Genomic DNA, 22,669 nt, shown 5'->3' with positions numbered 1-22,669 from the left:
ACGTAAGACGTATGTGTTTCTGAGGGCTCTGTTACTTCCAAGCACATATGTTTAACAGTTCGGTATATGTATTATTTTATATATCATTAGCCACAACACCAGAAAGTAGTGCTTTGCTGTGTAAGGGAAGGCCAAGTGGCATCTCTTGGACTTACAGTATGCCTCAAATTTTATTTATTTTCAACAGTTTCTCAGTCCCTGTTTGTCTGTCCCTGTTTCTTTCTGCCTGGCTCTCTCTCTCTCTGTCTCTCTCTTTTTCAGGCACACACACTCACACATACACATACTCACACTCACAACACATTCACACACACACACACACACACACACACACACACATGCTCAGACATATACACATGCACACATACACATACCCTCACAATACATACACACATACTCACACATATTCAAACTCATATACACTCACACACATTCAAACTCACATACACTCAAACACATATATACATCCACACACACACAGACTCTCTCTCTCTCACACACACACACACATACACACACACACTCACACACACACACACACACACACACACACATGCTCAGACATATAAACATGCACACATACACATACCCTCACAATACATACACACATACTCACACATATTCAAAGTCACATACACTCACACACATTCAAACTCACATACACTCAAACACATATATACATCCACACACACACAGACTCTCTCTCTCACACACACACATACACATACACACTCACACACACTCATACATATACACATTGACACATATACATACTCTTACAACACACTCACACACAAACACACACACACTCAAACTCACACACACATACACACACACACTCAGACTCTCTCTCTCCTCTCCCCCCCCCCCCTCTCTCCCTCTCTCTCTCTCTCTCTCTCTCACACACACACACACACACACACTCACAAGCTCCAGTCTGACCATATTCACTCCATGTATTGTTCAATTTTTATGGTGTAAGTACCACACCCTTCCTATGAACGTGACCGCTAAATGTGAAGAAGGAGAGAAGCACAGTAGGTCCCCGCTCCTGAGCATTCCCACCGCAAGGATGGTAAATGAATGTGAGGAACTCCCGAGAGGACGGGGACAGTGATGTAAGCGCTTACTTCAACAGTGGGCTTGTTAAAAATCGGGACAGTGTGGAACCCACGTAGGATGACATGCAAATCCATGCAACATTTTGTGTTTTTTGAAATACAGCCCAATAAAAATATATTACCAAAATGGTAAAATAATTAGGAAGTGCTAAGTTTTGGGCATGATTATCTTTGATTTAGGATAATATAGTTAAATGTGTGTTACTCAATTTTGAATATTGGCCGTGTTTATCAGCTGGCGTGTGTATTTCCTGAACATTCACTGTCTGCTTTCCTGAGCTGGGGTAAACCAGACTAAGAACTACCCAAAGGGTTAACGAATGCAAGCCCCAGGCTCCATATGTAGCTGTGATTACAAATTAGAGCCAGGGTATGAGGGCTGGGAGCCTGACTTCCTCCAGGACCCTGAGAGTATAGTTTGCTCTAGGTTGGCACCCAATCCTGTGGATGATGCTGGGCTGCTGTCCTTCGCCACGTTTTCCTGGCTCACACCGGTGATGATTCGAAGTTACAAGCACACGCTGACTGTGGACACCCTGCCCCCACTGTCTCCTTATGACTCATCGGACATCAACGCCAAGAGGTACCAGGCTCACCAAGGGAGTGGCACTGTGAGCAAGGGGTCCCTTGGGTCTCTTCACCTGCGTCTGCTCCCCCTGTGGAAACCGACACCTACAGGAGCTGCTGACCCTTCTTTCTCAGTGGCTGTTCATTGAGATGTGGCTTGGACTGAGGGCATTTCTTGGCCCTGTCACTGGGGAATGTGCTGACATAGAGGACTATAATGTGAGGCTGGGGTGGGGCTGGGGCTGTAGGAATACCACTGTCTATAGGTAGTGGGGACTTGCTTTACTCTGTGCTGTTTGGGCCCCACTTGAATCCTGTGTGAAACTTTAGCAATCATGTCTTTTTTTTTTTTTTTTTTTAAGTATCACCCATTGTATGTCCATATTGCAAACTGCCCATATTTATCAATTTTAACTTGTAAATGTGTACCATTGCTCCCAACTAATTAATGTGGTTTAGTAATGTTTAAGCAGTAGAACTATGTTTCTGTTCCTCTACCAGAGGCCAACACCATTAACATGTTGGTTACCTTGCCTGATCTTTCCTAATCCCTGCAACCATTGTGTCATTGTGTGCAGAAAGATGCCTCCTTTTCTTTTCTTTCTTCTTCTTTTTTTTTCCTTTTTTGCTTTCTGTGAGACAGGCTCTTGTTGTGTAGTTCTGGCTGGCCTAGGACTCACTATGTAGACCAGGCTGGCCTAGGAACTCAGAAAGATTAACCTGCCTTTGCCTCCTCAAATCCAGGCTATGCTCTTTTATGCTGAAGTTAAAACATAGAACATGGAACTGGAGAGATGGCTCAGTGGTTAAAAGCACTGGCTGTTCTTCCAGAGGTCCAGGGTTCAATTCCCAACACCCATGTGGCAGCTGACAGCTGTATGAGATCTGAGTCCCTCTTTTGGTGTGTAGCTTACATGCAAACAGAACACCCATATACATCAAACAAACAAACAGATAGATAAATATCTTTAAAAAATTGAACACACTGTGGGGCTGACACCTTGATCTTTCCAGTTGAAAATATATAGACTTTCTCACATCTGCACAAAGACATCTGTCTCATTCATTCATTGCTTTTAATGTGCATGAGTGATTTGCCTGCATACCTATGAACACCATGCATATGCTTGCTGCTGGAGGAGGTCAGAAGAAGCTGTCAGGTCCCCTGGAAGTGGAATTAAGCATGGTTGCTGAGAACTGCACCCGAGTCCTCTGTCAGAGCAACCCGTGCTTGTACCTGCAAGTACCTCAACAGTCCCAAGCTTGGCTCTGTCTAATAGCTGCACTGAAATGGCTTCTGAGGACCTCTGATATCTTGACCAAGGGAAGGTTCTCAAAGCTGCCACCTTTCTCTTCCCTGGAGGTTGCCCTAACTTTGAGCACATGGTTCAAAGCATGACATATGCTGGAATATATACTCAAGAGGCTGAGTGCAAGCTGTGGTCTTGCAGTTAACTCTGGGGGCAAAATTGCCCTACCCCTTATCCCTGCTTGGAAGAAGTCCCAGCTATTTCAAATTGACCTACAGTCTTAAGAAGGTTTCCAGGGAGCTTTGAGGGGCTAGATCAGGATCTGAGAGGTGCTAGATTTTTCTTGTAGCCTTCTGGCTAGTGTTTTTCATTAGGATTTTTAAAAATTTGTCTCTTTCCCAACATCAATTTGGATTATCTTCTCTTTCATGCTGCCCTTTGTTCCCATCTGATTTCATTCAGGCCAGGAAATTAAGTATCAAATAAATTCTGGCTGTTCAATGGCACGCCCAGCTCAGCCCCAGGCCTCTTTTCTGGGATTTGAATTCCAAAGGCCCAGCATCAGCAGCACTTGCATGCCTCACAAGTTTCAATAGCTAGAGTGCAGGGTGTCTCATCTGGGTTTAAATAAATGAAGGATTTTTGTTTTTCTTTGCTTGTGTGTTGAATCTGTAGCTACACACAATAGGAAAGAGCTTACAGTTGCATTCTTGGCCCTCATCCCACACCTCATAATACATGTTTCCTCTTTCCTAAGTCTCTGTTAACCCCATTCTCACAGTTGTTAAGACTGGGAAACTGGGCTCTAGAGTTGGTCCTCCTTCTCCTTCTCTCCCACATGTAATCCAACAAGTCCTATTGTCACCCCCTGGCCACCCATCTTTGAATCTTCTCTTATTAACTTGCCAGCACTGTGCCTCTGGCCTGATGCCCTTCAGGTCCTGTTTGATCCTTTGCTTTTGCCTTGATTACCCACAGCCAATCATGCTAACAGCCACCAAGTAGTCTTTCAGATATGCAAATCATGTTATCGGGCACCACCTAAGAGCTTTCCTGAGGTCCTTGAAGTCCCGTGAGAGAGTCTGCTCAGCCTTCCCTCCCGGCATCCTTTGCTTCATGTGCCATAGACATGTAATGCTGGACTTTTCAAATCTTTGGAACAGCCAGCCTTTTGTTACGGTTTCCTTGAGACAAAGTCTTGCTATCTAGCCTCCTCTGGCTTAAAACTTGAAATCCTCCTGCCTGAGCCTTCAAAGGGCTTAAAATATAGGCACATCCCATCATCATACCTTGCTAAAAGGACAGGCAGTTTTTTTCCTCCAAGGAGGACTTTTATCTCGAGTTTGCTCCCAATCTTCTTATGATTATGGGTATTGTAGCCAGAAACTGAGGAGGCAAGGACTTAGGGGAGGTATCATCAACAGCTCTGGCTGGACATCACCTCCCCCCTCCACACACCCCCACCCTACCCCCACTCCCCCCCCCCCATTTACGAGAGCCCCCAGGGAAAAGACAGAGACATGCTGCTTCCCCGAACGCCCATCCCTGGGTCGAGGGCTGTGCCATGCACCTTTGCAGGAGTTTGCCCACCAAAGCAATTGTAGCTGATTGGTGATGTGGACTGTCTGTCCATTCCCCCCTCTCCTTTTCTTTCATTGCAGATTCCAGATCCTTTGGGAAGAAGAAATAAAGAGGGTAGGGCCTGAGAAGGCCTCCCTGGGCCGCGTGGTCTGGAAATTCCAGAGAACCCGAGTTCTGATGGACGTTGTAGCCAACATCCTGTGCATCGTCATGGCAGCCTTGGGGCCGGTGAGCGGGGTTGGCTCTTCCGAATAGTCTCCTAGGTCCCCAGCTGGGCAAACTATGTTAGTCACCTTTCTCTCCTAGTCATTGGCTTTAGTTCTTTGTCTGTGTTCTCTGTGTTCCTTGAGGGTGAATTTCCATAAACCCAATTCTTCTCAAGTGCAGCCACTACCACTGAAACGAATGAGAATGTCTGCCTATAAAGTCAGCTTGCTGTCGTAGGGGTCCTCCTGGGTGGAGCTCCACCCAGCGGCCCTCCCTTCTCTCCACTGTACTGTTTTACAGACAGTTCTCATTCACCAAATCCTCCAGCACATTACCAGCATCTCCTCCGGACACATCGGGATCGGCATCTGCTTGTGTCTGGCCCTCTTTACCACCGAGTTCACCAAAGTCCTCTTTTGGGCCCTTGCCTGGGCCATAAATTACCGCACAGCGATCCGACTGAAGGTGGCCCTCTCCACGCTAATCTTCGAAAACCTGCTGTCCTTTAAGACGTTAACTCACATCTCTGCAGGCGAGGTAAGCAGGGCCCGGGGGAGCTTCCACTTGGAAAGTTGGCCCTGTTTCTATGAGTGTGTGGGCTGTGCTTCCTGGATGGGGTTCCTGCCTCCTTTTCTCTATTCACATGTGAACAAATCCCCTGTTGAGTGAGATAATGGAGACTCAAGACAACACAAGAGGAAGTCAGACAGGAGGGCTCCACATCTGAACTGTGGAATTTGAAAAGCTGGCACAGGGCTAGAGGGTGGCATCATTCAACCCCCTTGATTACTGAGTGTGAGGGCAATAAAACTGTATTAGAGCACACTATAGGCACTGAGCACATTATAGGTATCTGGTAAAACTGATGGGCAAGCTACTCAGCAGCAGCAGCAGCAGCAGTAGTAATAGTAGTAGTAGTAGTAGTAGTAGTAGTAGTAGTAGTAGTAGTAGTAGTAGTAGTAGTAGTGGTAGTAGTAGTAGTAGTAGTGGTGTAGCAGTGTGTGCCTGTAATCTCGGTACTCAAGGCACAGAGCGAGAAGCAATGGAAAAACTGAGGCTAGCCTAGGCTATGTAGTGAGAACTGAGGCTAACCTAAGCTGTGTAGTGAGAACTGAGGCCAGCCTAGGCTGTGTAGTGAGAACTTGTCCCCTTCTAGAAAAAATTTCCAGTTGTGTAAGATTCCAATAGAATACAACCATGAGCATTGTACTTCAGAACTGACATTGTCTTAAGCCTCTAATCTTTAGTAATAAAATCCTTGCCACAAATAAGCTCCCCAACCCACCCCCACCCCCACCCCCATGGTATTTAGTGAAAAGACTTGCTTCTCTTTCCCAGTGGCTCCTCCAACTGTGTTCAAATTATCTTATGACAACTTTGAGTAGACCCTGCATGAAAAGAAACAAGATCTGGGGACAGAGCTCAGTTAGCAGAGTGCTCACCTAACATGTACAGAGTCCGGGGTTCTGTCCCCAGCACCACAGGAACCAGGTGTGATGGTTCCTGCCTACATACTCCAGCATTTAGGTTATAGAGGCAGGAGGATGGAATTCAAGGTCACCCTTGGCTACACTAAGAAATCTGAGGTCAGCCTGGGATACACAAGACTATGTTAAAAAAAATAGCAAAGAAAAAGAATGTACCTTACTTTATCTAAAAGGAGTTTGGAAGATGTCAATTCAGGGCTTGGAGGAGGGTGGCTTTGAGAGCCTTCCCTTCCTTCAACATTTCCTCCCTACCACATGTCTCTCCTAATGATTCAGGATTGTAAGAGATCTAAGCACCTTAACCCTTTTCAGAAAGTCAGTAGGGGGAAGGAGAGAAAAACAAAGAATGTGTCCCCTAGGGTTGAGCTCCGCACTCCTTAACCATTCTCCCCAGACCTCAGTTCATGCTTTGACTTACATGTTACTTTCAATCCCAGACCACATGGCCACAGTCTTTGCACAAAGCCCTCTTTCTCTTCCTCCTCCTCCTCCTGCTCCTCCTCTTCCTTCTACTCCCCCTCTTCCTCCTCCCCCAACCTTCTTCATCTCTCTCCATTTCCTTCTTTGATGATTTGGAGTCTCACTGTGCAGCCCAAGCTGGCCTGGAACTCAAACTCCTCCTATTGCAACCTCCCAGGTGCTGGGATCACATGCCTGTATCCCCATGCCCACCAGAAGAGTAGTCTTTTAGTTGTGTATGTTGCTGCCTTGAGTAAACCTGTGCTAATAAAGACACAAACAGCATTTCAGCACACTACACAAACAAACAAACAAACAAAAACAAAACATAAAACCCTATAATCCTTTGCACCTCTCATCTTTGAGATCTTCAGTTCTAAGAAACTAGCCCTCCAAAGTCATGCCAGAGACCACACACTTCATCACATTGATCCCTTGATGTGTCCCTCCTTCTGTTAATCAGGGAGCTTCAAGAAACATCTTCAAGAAACATCTTCAAGAAACAGCTTCAAGAAGCCTGAACCTATGTGCTTTCTTTCTAGGTACTCAATATACTATCAAGTGATAGCTATTCCTTGTTTGAGGCTGCCTTGTTTTGTCCCTTGCCAGCCACCATCCCGATCCTAATGGTCGTTTGTGCAGTGTACGCCTTTTTCATTCTGGGGTCCACAGCTCTTGTCGGGATAAGTGTGTATCTCATATTCATCCCGATCCAGGTAAGTTGGGGATGTGCAACACAAAACACTTGACATTTGCAACCAGCGTACACACCTGAAGCCCGTACCCCTCTCTACGAACACAGGTGTTCTATCTTCAGTTGGCCCAGTGTCATTCTCTAAGGATTTGAATTTGAGTGCCCTGGGGGAAGAGGGATGCTTATGCAGTCTGCCAAAGTTTCTACTTTTTTACCCTGCATCTTGGTACATCACTAAGTCACCTGACAGATTCCCAGTGGTTTCCTCCAGGCCAAGTCGGGCTGCCATAATGCAGAGGAAGGGCTGAGGATCTCAGCCAAGTCCCCTTAGAGCTTTGTTTGGCACTTGTGTTCCGATCCCTGGATTTTTAGGCCAAGTGCAATTCAGCAGTTCTCCCTGAACGCAGTTGCTTGTACCTCGATTTCAGATGTTTATGGCCAAACTCAACTCAACTTTCCGAAGGTCAGCAATTTCAGTGACAGACAAACGGGTTCAGACAATGAATGAGTTTCTGACCTGCATCAAGCTGATTAAAATGTACGCCTGGGAGGAATCTTTTATAAACACCATTCACGGTAAGATGAGCAGCTGCTTTGCAAAGCACTTACATGGGTGGAGCGTGCTCTTAAGGGGTTCTTCAAGTTCTGCGGGGGCCAGGCATTGCAGCGGGGGTGGGGTGCTGAGGGGGCCTTCTAAGGTGCTCTGTAGGTCAAAGAATTTTTCCAAGGATTGTAGCGACTTTGTAATAAACCCGGGCATCTGTTCTAAGGAACCCAAGGGTGAGTGGCATATGGTTTCGCCTTTTCTGGGGCACAGGGAGCCTGGTGCTGGCTAGTTACCTTTACAAAAATAATCCACAAACATATTGAAGCAGTAAGGGAGCTGTGTCAGGATGTTTCCTTGACTTCGAAGATGTTTACAGTAATACACACTCACACACACACACACACACACACCACAGTCACATACACACACACACACACACACTCACATACACATATATACATTTACACACACTCACATACACTCATACACACATAATACACACATTTACATGCATACTCACACATACACAAATATACATACACACACAAATACATTCACACATGTACTTATGCACACTTACATATACACATACACTCACACATACTCACATAACACACTCACATACACACTCACACACTCATACATACACACACATACACATACATACACACACATACCACAAATACATAAACACATTCACATGTACACACACATACAAACACATGCACACACATATATACACACTCACATGCACACATACTCATATACACACATGCTTACGTAGTCACACACTCACATAACATACTCACACAATATACTCACACACTTACACACTCACATAATATACTCACACACATACACATTCACACATACATACACACACTCATATGTACACACTCACATGGATACACATACATATAAATGCACACACACACACACACACACACACACACACCCCTACCTTCAAGATCTATCTGTCTGCTTGCTTCCAGTGACTTTATAGTACTTATGTGGCCCACAGACACAATGTTTCTTGAGCTGACATGAGGATGCATTTGTAGGTTGTTTTGTTGTTGGTTTTTTTGTTTCTGAGGTGATATTAAAGGCCTATTTCAATCAATTCTAAAATCCTAATTGCAGAGACATTTGTAGAATTGCTGTTGTAGCTTCCGGTGGTCGTCACCCAAGGAGCAGAGTCACAGCCTCATACTCATGCATCAACACAAATTTGGGGTGAAGCTGCGTTTGTGTTTCAGAGACTGGTTCTGGAGAAGCTGCTTCAGACCATGTGCTGCCTGTACTTCCAGCTCTCAGGTTACGAGACAGGAGGATTTCAAGGTCTGTGGCAGCGGGGGCTGTATAGTGAGACACTGGGTCTCTCAACTCCAACAAACAAACAAACAAACAAACAAACAACAACAAAACAAAACACAAAACAAAACCACCCAAAACACAAAAACAAAACAAAGCTAATGCCAAACGACCAAACCTTGCCCCTAAAACATTAGAGAACCTGTGTCCTCCTTCACTCCTAGGTAGGACATCAGCAATTCAGTAGGACTTCTTTAAGAATATAGAAATATTTCCTTCATACTCTGAACTTAACTCAGTATAACTTAATTTCATTCTATTCTGATTCCACTGGACTTAGTCTCAACTTTGAGTAGTTCAAGCCAGTTCTGGTTTAGTGACTATAGATCACATTCCTACTGTTTGCAGACCAGAGAGGCTACACAGATCGCTAGGAAAGGGTTCCATCATAAAGGCTAGGGAGTATGGCAGGACTAGGCTTGGAAATAGCCCTGTGTTTGCTGGCTTTAAACATATCCAGAACCCATCTGCTTCTCTCCATTCCACTGCCACTCTGGTCCAAGCCAGTCTTCTCTCAGAGACTATGCAGGAGTAGAAGCAGCAGATGCCTCTCCTTTGCTAGAGATTTCTCTTCTCACTTAGACCACTCAAATTTAGGTCTTTCTAGTGAGGGCTACATTCCTTCCTTTGGCTCAGTAACTCTGGCCTCTGGTGACTTCGTTTTCCAATAGCCTTTCCTCACTTTACTCCAGTAATGAGAAACTTCATTCGTTTCCAGAGCAATAACCCTTGCTCCTTCATGCTTCAGGCCCCTTGTACTGCCTGGTCCTCTGTTAGATATCCATTTTGACTTTGTGTTGATCTTGGGTCTCTTCCCCATTCCTGACTTCTGGAGGCCACCTGAACCAGTGTTCCAAACCTGGTCACAGCCTACTAGTGTCCCCTTATACCTTAGCTCCTGTTATTTCTTTCTGATCACCAGACACAATTTAAAATCATCTTACTCAGTTTTTATTATCACTGTTGCTGTTGTTTTGTTTTGTTTGCAACAGTGTTTCGGGCTAGCTTGGAGCCTGTTGTGAAGCTAGCGCTGGCCTCCAAGTCAAGATTCTGTTGCCTCCACCTCCCAAGCTGGTGGGATTGCAGGCATTTATTTCTGTTTTTCCTTATTTGCCTCTCTTCCTCCCTGGGAGAGGGCTGGGATCCTGCTTGCTGTCACAGCACCTGTCATATAGTAGATACCAAACTAACCTCCCAAATAACTGGACATATGCTTGACCGTTCTGTAAAGTAAATTGGGAGAGTACCACAGAGGGCCTGAGGGAAGCTTGGGGTGAGGGCTTAAGGGGAACCCTCTGTGGTAGACAGTAGAGCCCTGGATCCAATACTTAGAAGGAAAACAACGTTCCCAGCTGAGCAGGTCCTGTTCTGTCCAGAGGGCACTGTGCTGTCTTCTCCTTGTCACGGTAGTTAGAAGAATGTGGGATCTAGTGAGGTGAGAATGCTGGAGTGACACAGTGCCCGGGTGGAGGTACTTTTGCCCAGGAGGCTAGAGCTAGGCTGGCTACGCATCAGGCAGCAGCAGCAGCACCTTGCCGACTTGTGAAGAGGAAGCATGCTTTGGAAGTTGTGTGTCTGTTCCCGGGACACCTGACAGAGGCCACACTTTGAATGTCTCCAGGCTACCATACATGCCAGTGGCTCTGAGACGCTTACAAACTGTTCTTTTCAACGTAGGGAGCTAGCACATAACACTTCAACGCAGGAGCCTGGGCAGCTGAAGGTCCAGGCACACGAGGCTCCCTGGGTCCAGATGGGCCTTTTCATTCTGTTACGTTCCACACTCTTGCTCAGCTCTCACTGTGCTCGTTCCTGTCATGCAGAGTCCTTGTCTGACTCCTGTAGCATCTGATTTATGACTCAATCTACGGAGTATCAGGGCTGGGAGGGACCTTGGAAATCAGCTAGGAGCACTGAGATTCTGGTGCTGCTAGGTTCATGTCCTGGGGTTCCAATATGTTTCATTTCAGCTTCATCTGGAGAAGAGTCAGGCAGAAGTAATTCATATATTTTCATTCATATTATTAACTATTTTATTGCTATGAACAATCACCATGACCAAGGAAACTATTAGGAGAAATATTTAATTGGGAACTTGTTTCTTACAGTTTCGAGGGATTTTTCCATGATTGGCATGGCAGAGAGTATGGGTGGTAGGCAGGCAGGTATGGTGCTGAAGCTGACCGCTTACATCCTGATCTGTAGGCAGCAGGGAGGGCATGAGCCAGACTGGGCCTGGCATGGGCTTTGGAAACCTCAAAGCCAACTCCCAGTGACACACCTTCTCCAGTAAGGCCACATCCACTCCAACAAGGCCACACCTCCTAATCCTTCTCAAACAGTTCCACTAACTAGGGACAAAGCATTCAAACACAGGAGCCTATGTGGGTCATTCTCATTCAAGCCAAAACGTTTTTCATTCTCTTGAGCAAGTGTGAAAGTGTGGAGTGTAGTATGATTATATGCTTGTATATGTATGGGTGAGGCATGTGGAGGCCTGAAGGTGACATTTGGTGGCACCTTCATTGATCACTCTTCACCAAGTCTATTGAGGCAGGGTCTTTCCCTGAACTGGGAACTTGATGATTCTGGCTAGTCTAACTAACCAGCTAGCCCCAGAGATCCCCTGCTCTGCCTTCTGAGTGCCAAGATTATAGTCAGTGACCGTTCCTGCCCAGCTTTCATATGGATTCTGGGGGCCTAAATTCAGGTCCTCACAATTGTGTGGCAAACATTTTACTTGCTGAGCCTTTCCCCCAGTCTGGAAGCATTTCTTAAGGCTGGGGTTTGGCCTGCAAAATAAAATCACTCCCCGATTGCCTTCTCTTTTGCAGACATAAGAAAGAGAGAGAAAAAATTACTGGAAAAGGCTGGCTATGTCCAAAGTGGAAACTCAGCCCTGGCTCCCATTGTGTCCACCATAGCCATTGTGTCTACTTTCACCTGCCACATTTTCCTGAAACGCAAGCTCACTGCCCCTGTGGTAAGAGTTACCTCTAACCAGGCCACGGTTGCACCCTATCCTTGGCAAGCCCCTGGTGAGAAGCCCCTTTCCATCTCTCTTGTGCCTGGCATCAGAACCCCCAGTTGCAATATACCAAATGATGCTAGGGTATTTCATTGGATTAATTAATTAGACTTAAATTTAGTTGTGCAGTGCTAGTGGTTGAGCCCCAGGTCTTGCCCATTCTAGGTAAGTGTTGTGCCACTGAGCCATAACCCAGACTCTGATCCAGTTTGCATATTGGCGCTTGGGCTGAGCTCAGGACATTACTCTGACCATGCAGGACAGAGGTAGCTGCTAAGAGTGGAGCACACTTGGTGAATTGGTGGTGAGAGGGGCCACAGTTTTGGGGGAAGGGTGGGCAGGAGACCTAGAGAATACTTGTGTGCTTGTCTCATGATTGTGTCTCCTACAAACAGGGGGACTCTAGATTGTTCTCTGGTAGGGAGAAATCAAAGGGATCAGGCTGGAGTCAGAGTCAGGGCTCTTCCAGGCTTGAGAGCTGGGTCTATCCTGACTAATTCTTGACTCTCCTACTCCCCACCTGTGACCTGTCACCAGCCTTTGGCCATTCCTGGCTTTTGCTTTCATTGTCAATAAGAGCCTGGTAGTAGTTCCTATCAGTGTAGCTGGGAAGAGGTGGGGGGGGGTGAGTGAGTAGTTTTGCATAAAGCCTTGGGAATTGTGGGGGTGGGGTGAGAGTGGGCATGGGAAGCCCTCAGGTGCTCTCACCTGCTTTCACCCAGGTGACAGGGGTGTGGGCTGAAGCCTCTGAGGGGACGTGGGATGAAGGTAAAGCAGGAGGGCTTTTGACAAGGGAACAGAACATTCAAAGATAAAAGACTATTGAGTTAGAGGGGGAACGGCTCTTGGATTTAATTGAAGAAAAACACAGCTACTGTAGTAAACCAAGTGTCTGCAGGACAAGTAGCTGGAGGAGAGTCAGCAAGAGCAAGCGAGGAGTATGTGTGTGGGGCAGATTGGGTAGGGCAAGGGATAGCTAACTTCCTAGAGGAATCATAGCATCCCAAGCAAGGATGCCAGGGTGGGGTGGGGACATGAGGAGAAGCAGGAGCGTCTGCATGGCCATCTTTTGCTAATAATTCCATCGACACAATGCTATTTTTTATGTGAGAGGGGTGATGTCATTTCAGTCTTTTAGGGCCCATTTTACTCTCACTGTAAGGCTGTGGGCTTGGTCATGAGCCCAAAGCCAGAGAGAGTGGCAATAGTGTCCTGCCTGAGCAGAACACTGCTCAGTTATTGTGACTGCTTTCGATGCATGCAATATCCTCTACTTCTTTTACATCAAAGAAAGGAAAAGCCAAATGATGCTAATTTTTCTGACATGATAGTTTAGAAGAAAGCAAGAGCCAAAACAAATCTCCTGATTCAGAATCCTTTTGGTTCCATTTCACTGCTAGTGTCATGGCATCCTGAGATTGGCTTCCAGGTCTGCCAGGTAGCCTGGATACTGTCTGTCAAGATCTAGTTTCTTAGTTTCCTCTCTCTCTCTCTCTCTCTCTCTCTCTCTCTCTCTCTCTCTCTCTCTCTCCCTCCCTCCCTCCCTCCCTCCTCTCTCTCTCCCTCCCTCCCTCATTCCCCCCTCTCTCTCTCTCTTTCTTTCTTTCTTTCTTTCTTTCTTTCTTTCTTTCTTTCTTTCTTTCTTTCTTTCTTTCCTTCCTTCCTTCCTTCCTTTCTCTCTCCTTTCTCTTTCTCTCTCTCTTTCTCTTTCTTTCTTTCTTTCTTTCTTTCTTTCTTTCTTTCTTTCTTTCTTTCTTTCTTTCTTTCTTTCTTTCTTTCTTTCTTTCTGTAGTTGTTTGTGCCAAGGTGGTACTTTTGGATTTAGAGAGTTAGGAGCAGATGTGATGGAGATTGTTGCTATCCTCTTAGCAATGTAGAATTAGCTCAATTCTGGAACATGTCCACAGGGCCTGTTCAGCAGCAGCCAGTGTCACCTGGGATTTGCTGGAGGAAGCTGTGTTATTAATTTCTTAACTGGGGTAGAAAGAGGCTGCTAGATGAATTCAGACATGTGAGAAGATGGTGTTTGAGAGGTCAAGTCATGCCCCCCCAGGGCACCAGCTGAAAGAAGAAAGTTTGTCTTCACTGAGGAGAGCCAAAATCCAGGGATACTGGATAAGGCTCAGTGGGGAAACGCCTTCAGTCAGCGACTTTGGAGCTGTGTGCTCTGGAGAAAGATGCTGTGGCCCCAGAGGGTCAGAAGCTTCTGACTGGCCTAGATGAAAGTGAGTCAGGCAAATCCGGACAGGGCTTTGAATGAGCAGTCTTGGTTTGACTAAGGACACAGTATGGATGGATATGTATGAAGCTGTTTAGTTGGGAGATAGTCTCAGGTATACGTTTCCCATTTTTTTTTTGTGAAAATTCCCAAAACAAAATAGATTAAAAAGCCACTGTTCCCAGTTTGCGAACCCATGGCTTCTGAGCCATGAAATGAAAACTCGTTCCTCTGTGATTCCCAACCGTGCCGCTGTTTCTTATGCTAGTAAGCATAACGTACTACTACTTCCCCCGGACCCCCATGGATAGAGCAGCTTGGAGCTAAAGCAGCTTGCAGTACTAACCCCTCGATCCTCTGTTTCCTCCTTCAGGCATTTAGTGTGATTGCCATGTTTAATGTAATGAAGTTTTCCATTGCAATCTTGCCTTTCTCGGTCAAAGCAGTGGCCGAAGCCAGTGTCTCTCTAAGGAGAATGAAGGTATAAGTAATGCTGGGTGAGTAGGGAAGAGATCTCATTTTTGGGGTGGGCGGGTGATGCTTGGAAATGGGGGTGGTGCTCAGATCTCCTGGGGGCCGGGTCAGGTCTGCGGCTGTGCGGACATGAAGACATTAATGTGCAGAGGAGAGAATGAGCAGTTTTGCAGGAGATGCTCTGGAGGGGAACCATGACAGAGTCTTTATTGATACAGGGCATGCTCCTATCCCTCCCCCCCACCCAGCCTCCGACAACCCACCTAAGGTGTGATTCACATTTTCTCCAGTAGTGCAGCTGGCTCTGCACTGACTCAGACCCTGGTGTGCCCTGTGATGAATGTAGGGACATGTGCTGCCTCAGGGTTGTCATTTAGCCATGCTATCCACCAAAGACAATTGGAGGCATGTAAGAAATGAAAGGAGAGGAGAGGATTCAAGAAATGGCATCTTTCTCTGAATCCAAAACCCTTGTACTTGTTTTCTAGTACAGGGATACACAGAGTGAGTGAGGGACTGTTGATCCTTGTGTGCCCTAAGAGGCAACAGTGCACCCTCCAGTCCTTCTGGTCCTGGCTTACAGGAGTGCCTCTCCCTATTGAGAGGACAGTGACTGGAGTCCTCACAGGGCTCTACTCAGAAACAAGGAACCCAGGCTGCTTGAGATGACTCCAGATTTCACAGATAACTGAGCTGCCATTCTGTGGTCAAGAATACTCTTCTCCTTTTCCTGCCTGGAACTCAAACCCATCAAAATGCTTGCAGCTCTCCTATATGTACATAGCTTACCAGGATTCAGAGAAGGATGCCATTTCTTGAATTTCCCACCTCCACACCATCACCTTCACTGAGGTCTCCATCATGTGTCTTCTGAACTCAGCATGATTTATAGCCCAGTCCTTTTTTTCCCCCCAAAACTGTCCACTGGTCATTACTATACTGCACCTAAGCCTGGCCCCTCAGGTTCTCCACCCTTGTTTCCCATCCCATCTCTACCTTGAGCTCTGAGATTCAGCAGTCCCAGATGGCTTATTTCATGCCTTGATAAACCACGAGACCTTGTTTTGCCTGCTTCCCTGTCAGCCATGTTGTGGTCTCATTTTCTGCACTCTCTTCTTCCTCAGCTCAGGCACCAAAACACATAGACTTCAAGGAAGGGGAATCATATGTCCCTTCTGTGGCCACTACAATGTTGTGTCTTTGCCATATTTCACTGCACCGATCTGTGCCTGTCCCCTCCTCACAGGCAATCTTTTCAAGGTCGGGAGCTATGCTTGTTTATGTGTGTAAAGTTCTACAATGGACTCCTGAGGTCTGACATGTACCATTTAGTAACTTGCAAGTGTTTTGTTGAGCTGAGTGGGGTGGAGGATAAAGAGGCTGAACAGATGGACCTCAGTTTCATGTGTATCTGTCACGCGGTGAAGGCCAACCCCATGGGCAGAGGCTCGCTGTCTTGCAGATGAGGATGAAACGTAGCTGGATCAGCATTCTCCAATGTGGGTGACCCACATAGGCCTCAGGGCTAAAAGACACCCGTCCTGGATAGTTTGAATCCATGGACTATTTCTGCTGCAGCGTTCCTGAGGGAATAACTTCTGGTCAGTCCTGATTGTCTTGAGTAGAAATGCCAAGATTCTAATTTGGGGGTCATTAGAAGATATTTTGGGAGGATTCTTGCCAATGGATGACATCTGCCCATTTACTGTTGTTTCTTTAATCTCAGAAAATCCTCATAGCTAAAAGTCCCCCATCCTACATCACTCAACCTGAAGACCCAGATACTATCTTGCTTTTAGCAAATGCCACCTTGACATGGGAACAAGAAATCAACAGGAAAAGTGACCCGCCGAAGGCACAAATTCAGAAAAGGCACGTTTTCAAGAAACAGAGGCCAGAGCTATACAGCGAGCAAAGTCGATCAGATCAGGGAGTTGCTAGCCCGGAGTGGCAAAGTGGCAGCCCCAAGTCAGTGCTACACAACATCAGTTTTGTGGTGAGAAAGGTGAGTGTATCAGTCAGCTTTGGATTATGATAGTGAAATACCTAAGGCAATTAATCTATGAAGGGCCAAGGCCTGGGAGTCTGGGGAAATGGCTCGATGATGAAGTGCTTGCCAAGCAAACCTGAGGACATGAGTTTAGAGCCCTAGCACCTACATAAAAATCCAGGTATAGTTATGAATCCCTGTAATCCAAGCACTGGGCAGGCAGAGACGTGGGGATCCTTGGCACTCGCTGGTCAGTATAGCCAGACCAGGTTCAATGTGAGGCTCAATAAAAAAGATGAGGTGAAGAGTGATTGAGGGAAAAACTCTACTCTGGCTTACACAAGGAGGGGGGCTGTGTAGAGGAGAGAGAGAGAGGGAGGGAGGGAGGGGGAGGGGAGGGGGAGGGGGAGGGGGAGGGGGAGGGAGAGGAAAGATTATTTTAGGCTGTGGACTTCTAGCAAAGACGGTCCGCCATAGCTTGGGGTAGGTAGTGAACAAATCACTTACATCATGTGCCAGGAAACAGAATAAAAAGATGGAGGTTCCATAGTCCCTTTGAAGGCATGGCTGCAATGACCTAAACACCCCTATAGGGTATTTGCTCCTAAAAGTCAACACTGTGTGGTAACAGTGCTATCCCAGGAACTAATGCCCCTTTGCGGGGAACCCTGCACCCAAATTGCAACAACAGGTGTACGCTTTGAAGGCCTCCACCCTGCCTCCTTGTTCTATGTCGTGTGGCTTTCTCAAGCCCCATAGAATGCGGGTTGAGCTGGAGGTGATGCTGGGATGTCTCCAGTCAGCTCTTCTGCCTTCCCTGTCCAGCTTTCTAACAATGTGCATGAGCATGCCAGCACCCTCCTCAAGCTTAAAGACAATGGTCCCACTGGGGCTGATTCCCACACCTCTGGGACCACTGTAGCTTGGTTCCCTTTCGTTGTTGGGAAGGAGCATTGCAGTGTTACTTAGGCTGGTCTTGAGCTAGCCATCCTCCTGCCTCAGCCTGCCTGTGCTGGATTATAGATGTGGGTCACTACACCTGCTGTTCTAGTTAGAATCTTGTTTTCCAAAGACGCTGGAGGTAGAATCCAAAGTCTTTTGTGCATTATGTAAGGCCCTACCCCCGAGACCTTACCAGCCACCGTTTTAAATGGATGCTCCAATTTGTATGATTCAAACTGACTAGATTTCATGGTGTTTTGGGGACTTGTTACTATTAGAATGTTAAGAGAGACAATAATTTAACGTTTTTTGGCTACTCCACCCACTACCCCATTTTATGACTGAGGAAACTGAGGCACAAGGTAGCTAAATAACAAGGGCTAGGCCATATAGCCAGCAAGTGGAGAACGACTGCACACTTACGGCATTCAACTCTGTCTCACCGTGAAGTCCAGACTGTCCAGCAACTCCCCATCTTTATAAGTCCAGGCTATCCAGGAACTCCCCATCTTCATAAGCCCAGGCTATCCAGGGACACCCCATTTTTGTAAGTCCAGGCTATTCAGGGACTCCCCATCTTCTGCCTCAGCCTTTTGTCTATGATCCACTCCCTCTCCTCTCAGCCTATTCCCCTACTCACCACGACATATTGCTTTTGCACAACACAATGAGATTTTTTAAACCAGTCTAGTAAAGTGAGTGAGTGTGTGTGTGTGTGTGTGTGTGTGTGTGTGTGTGTGTGTGTGCTCACAAGCCAGCCAGGTACCATAGTCCTTCTTCCCTCAAGAGGGAGGGTTGTAGAACTGTTAGATAAAGCTGTGACTTCAGCCCTTGGTCTCTTCTTGCTCCTCCTGTCTACATCCTGTTGCATTGGGAACCTGGTGGGCACGCCTAAGACGCTGTTGCGATTGCTGCAGCAGGCTCAGCGTTAATCTTGTGCCTAGTAATGTAATCTCCCTTCTTGTTGCCCACTTTCCCCCATGCTAACACTGCAGAAGGAGAGGCTCAATAGCCAGAGTGGTCAAAGCTCCATAGAGCAAGACTGGACTCCCTTGCAGCTAATGAAACCATCTGCCACAATGGTATATAACGTTTGGTGAGCCAAGTGCTGCTGACCTCAGGTCTCAGTTGTATCCTGCTCAGTAAAATCACTGCTTTCTTGTTAGTCCTGCCCCCACCACCCCTGGGACCCCACCCTAATTTCTTCAGACAGGCCCAGGAAATTGGTATGTAAGGAAACTACTTTTTAGTCCTCCACTTGCTTTGCTGTATCTTGTCTTCAGTATGTGGTTAATGCCTGAATTTGTTCCACAAAGGCACAGGCAGCATTTTGTGACATAGTTCCCTTCCAGACCCAAGCCACTTACCAGCTACTTTACTCTGGGCACACTGCCTTAGCTCCTGAAGAGTCTTTCTCTTTGCCTGCTGGACAGGGTTTTGTAATAGCGTCCACTTCACAAGGTGGTTGTGAGAACCACATACAAAACACTTAGCTCACACTAAGCTTCAACTGCCAATAACAACCATTACACCCTTTCCCCCTTAACAATCATGACTGGCTTAAGCATCACACTTAAAAGTTTAAAATTCAGGCCAACCAAGTTTCTCCAAATTTAGCTCCACGATTCCATTAGACGCTGTCCTCCAGGATGAGGTAGGGGAAATGTTACTCAGAGTTCTGCCCTTCGCCCAGAGCCTATATGCCTGGTGCCAGGTTCTTAATTATGTTCGGTGAATGAGCAAATAGAAAATGAGTTGCCCAGAAGATGAAGGCTTCCTGGGATTTATTCTGAAAAGAATGGGCCTAGGAGGCTCTTGCCTGGCCAGAAGGAATGGCCAGGACTCAAGGGAGGCTTCCAAGGAGCCTCCACGAAGCTGGCCCACACTGAGCATCCATAGCTAGGCTCATTATTTTGAAGTCTTATTGTGATTTAAAGGGTCAGCTCCACATTCTTGCAGCATTGACACTGTGGGTCCCATAGAGCAGTGACTCCGTTGGTCCTGATCATGGCTTATTTCCAGTACCTAGCATGATGTTTGGCATTCCATAAAGATGAGTCAAAGAACTTACTGCTGACAGGCAGCAACCCTGGTGCTAGGTATGGTGGGAGGTGATGAGCAGATCTAATATAGGCTCGGGTTGGAAAGGAACCATAATTGACCCCATATTGAATGCATCTTTGTTCTACAGGGTAGCATTAGGGATAGTTGCAAATGTTCTAGAATGTTCCATATATAGCCTCTATTCAAACACAGAAGCAGACAAACTATCAGTTACCCCAGAGACCTGTGTGACTCCTGCCTTACCTCTTTCACATATATTTTTTAAAAAATTATTTATTCATTTAATGTATATAAGTATGCATACCAGAAGAGGGCATCCGATCCCATTACAGATGATTGAGAACCACCATGTGGTTGCTGGGAACTCAGGACCTCTGGAAGAACAGTCAGTGCTCTTAACCACTGAGCCATCTCTCCAGCCCCTCCTTAAGCTGTTATTCAATGCACTTGTGACGAGTGCTGCCCACGGGCCCGGGACCTTTAGTGTGATCATCCATTTTCCACCGCAGAGCACTAGGACTTTGTCAGTAGCCCGCAGGTAGTAAAGGGACAGTGGGATATTATACGGATCTGAGCTCACTTTTTCAGAAGTTGCTTGAGTTTCCCAGAAGCCTGGAGCTCCATTTGCCTTGTGTGTGGGCTGATTTAACAGAATGTGCTCTGTCTTTATGGTGTCGTTCTTTACCTGGAGCATCCTCTTTACTCCCAGTGCTCCCTGCAGCTCCCTAACAAGCTGCCTTCCCCTAAATTCTCACTCAGCACACATTTCTGAGCCAGCGCAAGCAGAAGCACCCACCTTGTGTGTACATTTCACCTGTCCCTCCATTTCTGCCCACTCATTGCCCCTTCCATAATACACATTTGACAAATTGCGTATTTCAGTTGCTCCCCTTCCGTCCATCTCCAGCTAAAACACGAGCTCTTTAGGGGGCCAATTCGGGGTCCACCTGTTGGGTTCATCCTCTGAGTGGCTTGGATTGCATTGGAATCAAATATGCCTCCTCTGTGACCCTGAGTCAGGGCGAGGTGACTGCCGGTGCTCAGAACAATGCCTGGCGCATCACAAGTGCTCAGTGACAACTTGATGGCTGAGTTGACACAAGTTCAGCTATAAAGTCATCCTGTGGAGATAGTGAAATGAGTTGCTGTTCTAAATTGAGTTGTTATGATGAAAGATTTCATAAAAAAAAGACTTCTGAAGTCACCCATCTCTCTATTTTTGAAGGATGTCCTATGCCCCCACTCCCTGGGTCATATCCTCCTTTACGTGCCATTAGAGTCACTTGGACTCTGGGCACAGGACTACCCTCATGCCCAGGGTCTTTTTCTCCTAAACTGGCACAAGGCTGTTTTACATCGATATGTGAGCAGGATTTCCAGGTTTCCAAAAGCCCTCTGGGTAGTGTGCTGGCTGTAGGAGGGAGGGTGCTTAATTAAGATGCACATCTCCGCATCCTTCCAAGCTGTGCACACTAGGTTTGGGGCCTGAGGCTGCAGCTGCCACCTTGTAGACGTGAAAGTAGTACCCTCTTGTCCTGCCTGGCCTGGTCACCATAGAGCCCAAGCCCTCCAACCCCCCGACTTCACCACCAAGAATATGGGGGAGTGACTGTCTTGTCTCTACTTCTCTGACAGGGGAAGGTCTTGGGAATATGCGGGAATGTTGGAAGCGGGAAGAGTTCCCTCATTTCAGCTCTCCTAGGACAGGTGAGTGTGTGGCGAGGGCTGGAGAGGCTACCCTGACAGGACTGTGGAAAGGTTTCCTTGCTGTAGACTTTGTGGGGGCTGAGGCAGCCAGCCTGTAGAATAGTGGTCAGGTTTTGGTCAATGTCAAGATTGCCAATGAGTCCCTTGGGTTGATACATTCGGCAGCTCCACGCCTGGCTTGACACGGGCCAGGATTTCTCACACATTTTTGGGTTTACCTCCCGAGGACAGGCGTTAAACGGTGATTGCTTCCTTGCCTCTAGCTCTATGTTGGTCTAAGTCAGGGATGGATCATTACATCTTTGGCTTCTCTGATGGCTGTCTGTTTTTTTTTTTTTTTTTTTTTTTTTTAATAAAATCCAGCAAAGCAGCTTGGTGGAGGGTAAAGGAACTGGGGGACTCATGGTGCCTTTTTGATGAATTTTTGGTTGTTTGTCTTTAAATCCCCAAATATCTACCAGAGTGCTTTGTGAAAATGGGGGCTGAATGAATGAATGAATGAATGCATGGGGACAGTGTGACCCCAGCTGCTCCAAACACTTTGTATAGGAAGAGGGAGGTTGCTAAGTCTTGTCCTGTCTCTGCTGTGTCTACCTGTGAGACCCTACCTACATAGACGGTAAGGCAGTTTGCTATGCTCACAGATTACCTCCATGCTGCCATGTTTTGTAAGCTTCACCCTAAGTGAATAAGGCAGGTTTTGAGGAGGTGTGGAACCATCTCCTCTTTTGGTATTCCTAAAGGGAAGATTGACTGAGCTGGGGTTGCCTCCCATTGTTGAAAGAATTTGGGCAACCTCTGAAGGAATAGAGAAACGAGGCTCAGCAGGGCCCCATTAGAATGGGGGCGTGAGTCTTGTGAGGGTCAATGTGATCACATTTTTGTCATCCCTTGGCTATCTGAAGGGAGAGTGACTACTTCTCTCCTTCCTTGAGGTGAGGAAGGAGAACCTAGGACCTGGG

General features: G+C 46.7%; 1 protein-coding gene across 6 annotated transcripts in view; it reads left to right on the top strand.

Moving 5' to 3' along the window:
• Window positions 1–22,669, top strand: part of Abcc12 (ATP-binding cassette, sub-family C (CFTR/MRP), member 12) — a 76,121-nt gene that overhangs the window by 15,150 nt on the left and 38,302 nt on the right. For 4 of the 6 annotated variants that reach the window (XR_003947278.1, XR_003947279.1, XM_006530984.4 and 1 more), the window contains 9 exons: window positions 1,549–1,704; window positions 4,600–4,747; window positions 5,027–5,263; window positions 7,215–7,388; window positions 7,795–7,942; window positions 12,119–12,267; window positions 14,904–15,011; window positions 16,731–17,009; window positions 21,636–21,707. Coding sequence is in view for 4 of the 6 variants with exons in the window: in XM_006530984.4 (XP_006531047.1) it covers window positions 1,549–1,704; window positions 4,600–4,747; window positions 5,027–5,263; window positions 7,215–7,388; window positions 7,795–7,942; window positions 12,119–12,267; window positions 14,904–15,011; window positions 16,731–17,009; window positions 21,636–21,707 (1,471 nt within the window). In the remaining 2 variants the exon portion in view is untranslated. Of the gene's footprint in view, window positions 1–1,548; window positions 1,705–4,599; window positions 4,748–5,026; window positions 5,264–7,214; window positions 7,389–7,794; window positions 7,943–12,118; window positions 12,268–14,903; window positions 15,028–16,730; window positions 17,010–21,635; window positions 21,708–22,669 lie in introns of those variants that run through there. The other 2 variants (XM_006530985.4, XM_006530986.3) reach the window with 2 other exon arrangements.

This window comes from Mus musculus, chromosome 8, assembly GCF_000001635.26.
Source record: "Mus musculus strain C57BL/6J chromosome 8, GRCm38.p6 C57BL/6J".
Lineage (NCBI taxonomy): Eukaryota > Metazoa > Chordata > Mammalia > Rodentia > Muridae > Mus > Mus musculus.
This window is presented reverse-complemented; position numbering and strand designations above follow the sequence as displayed.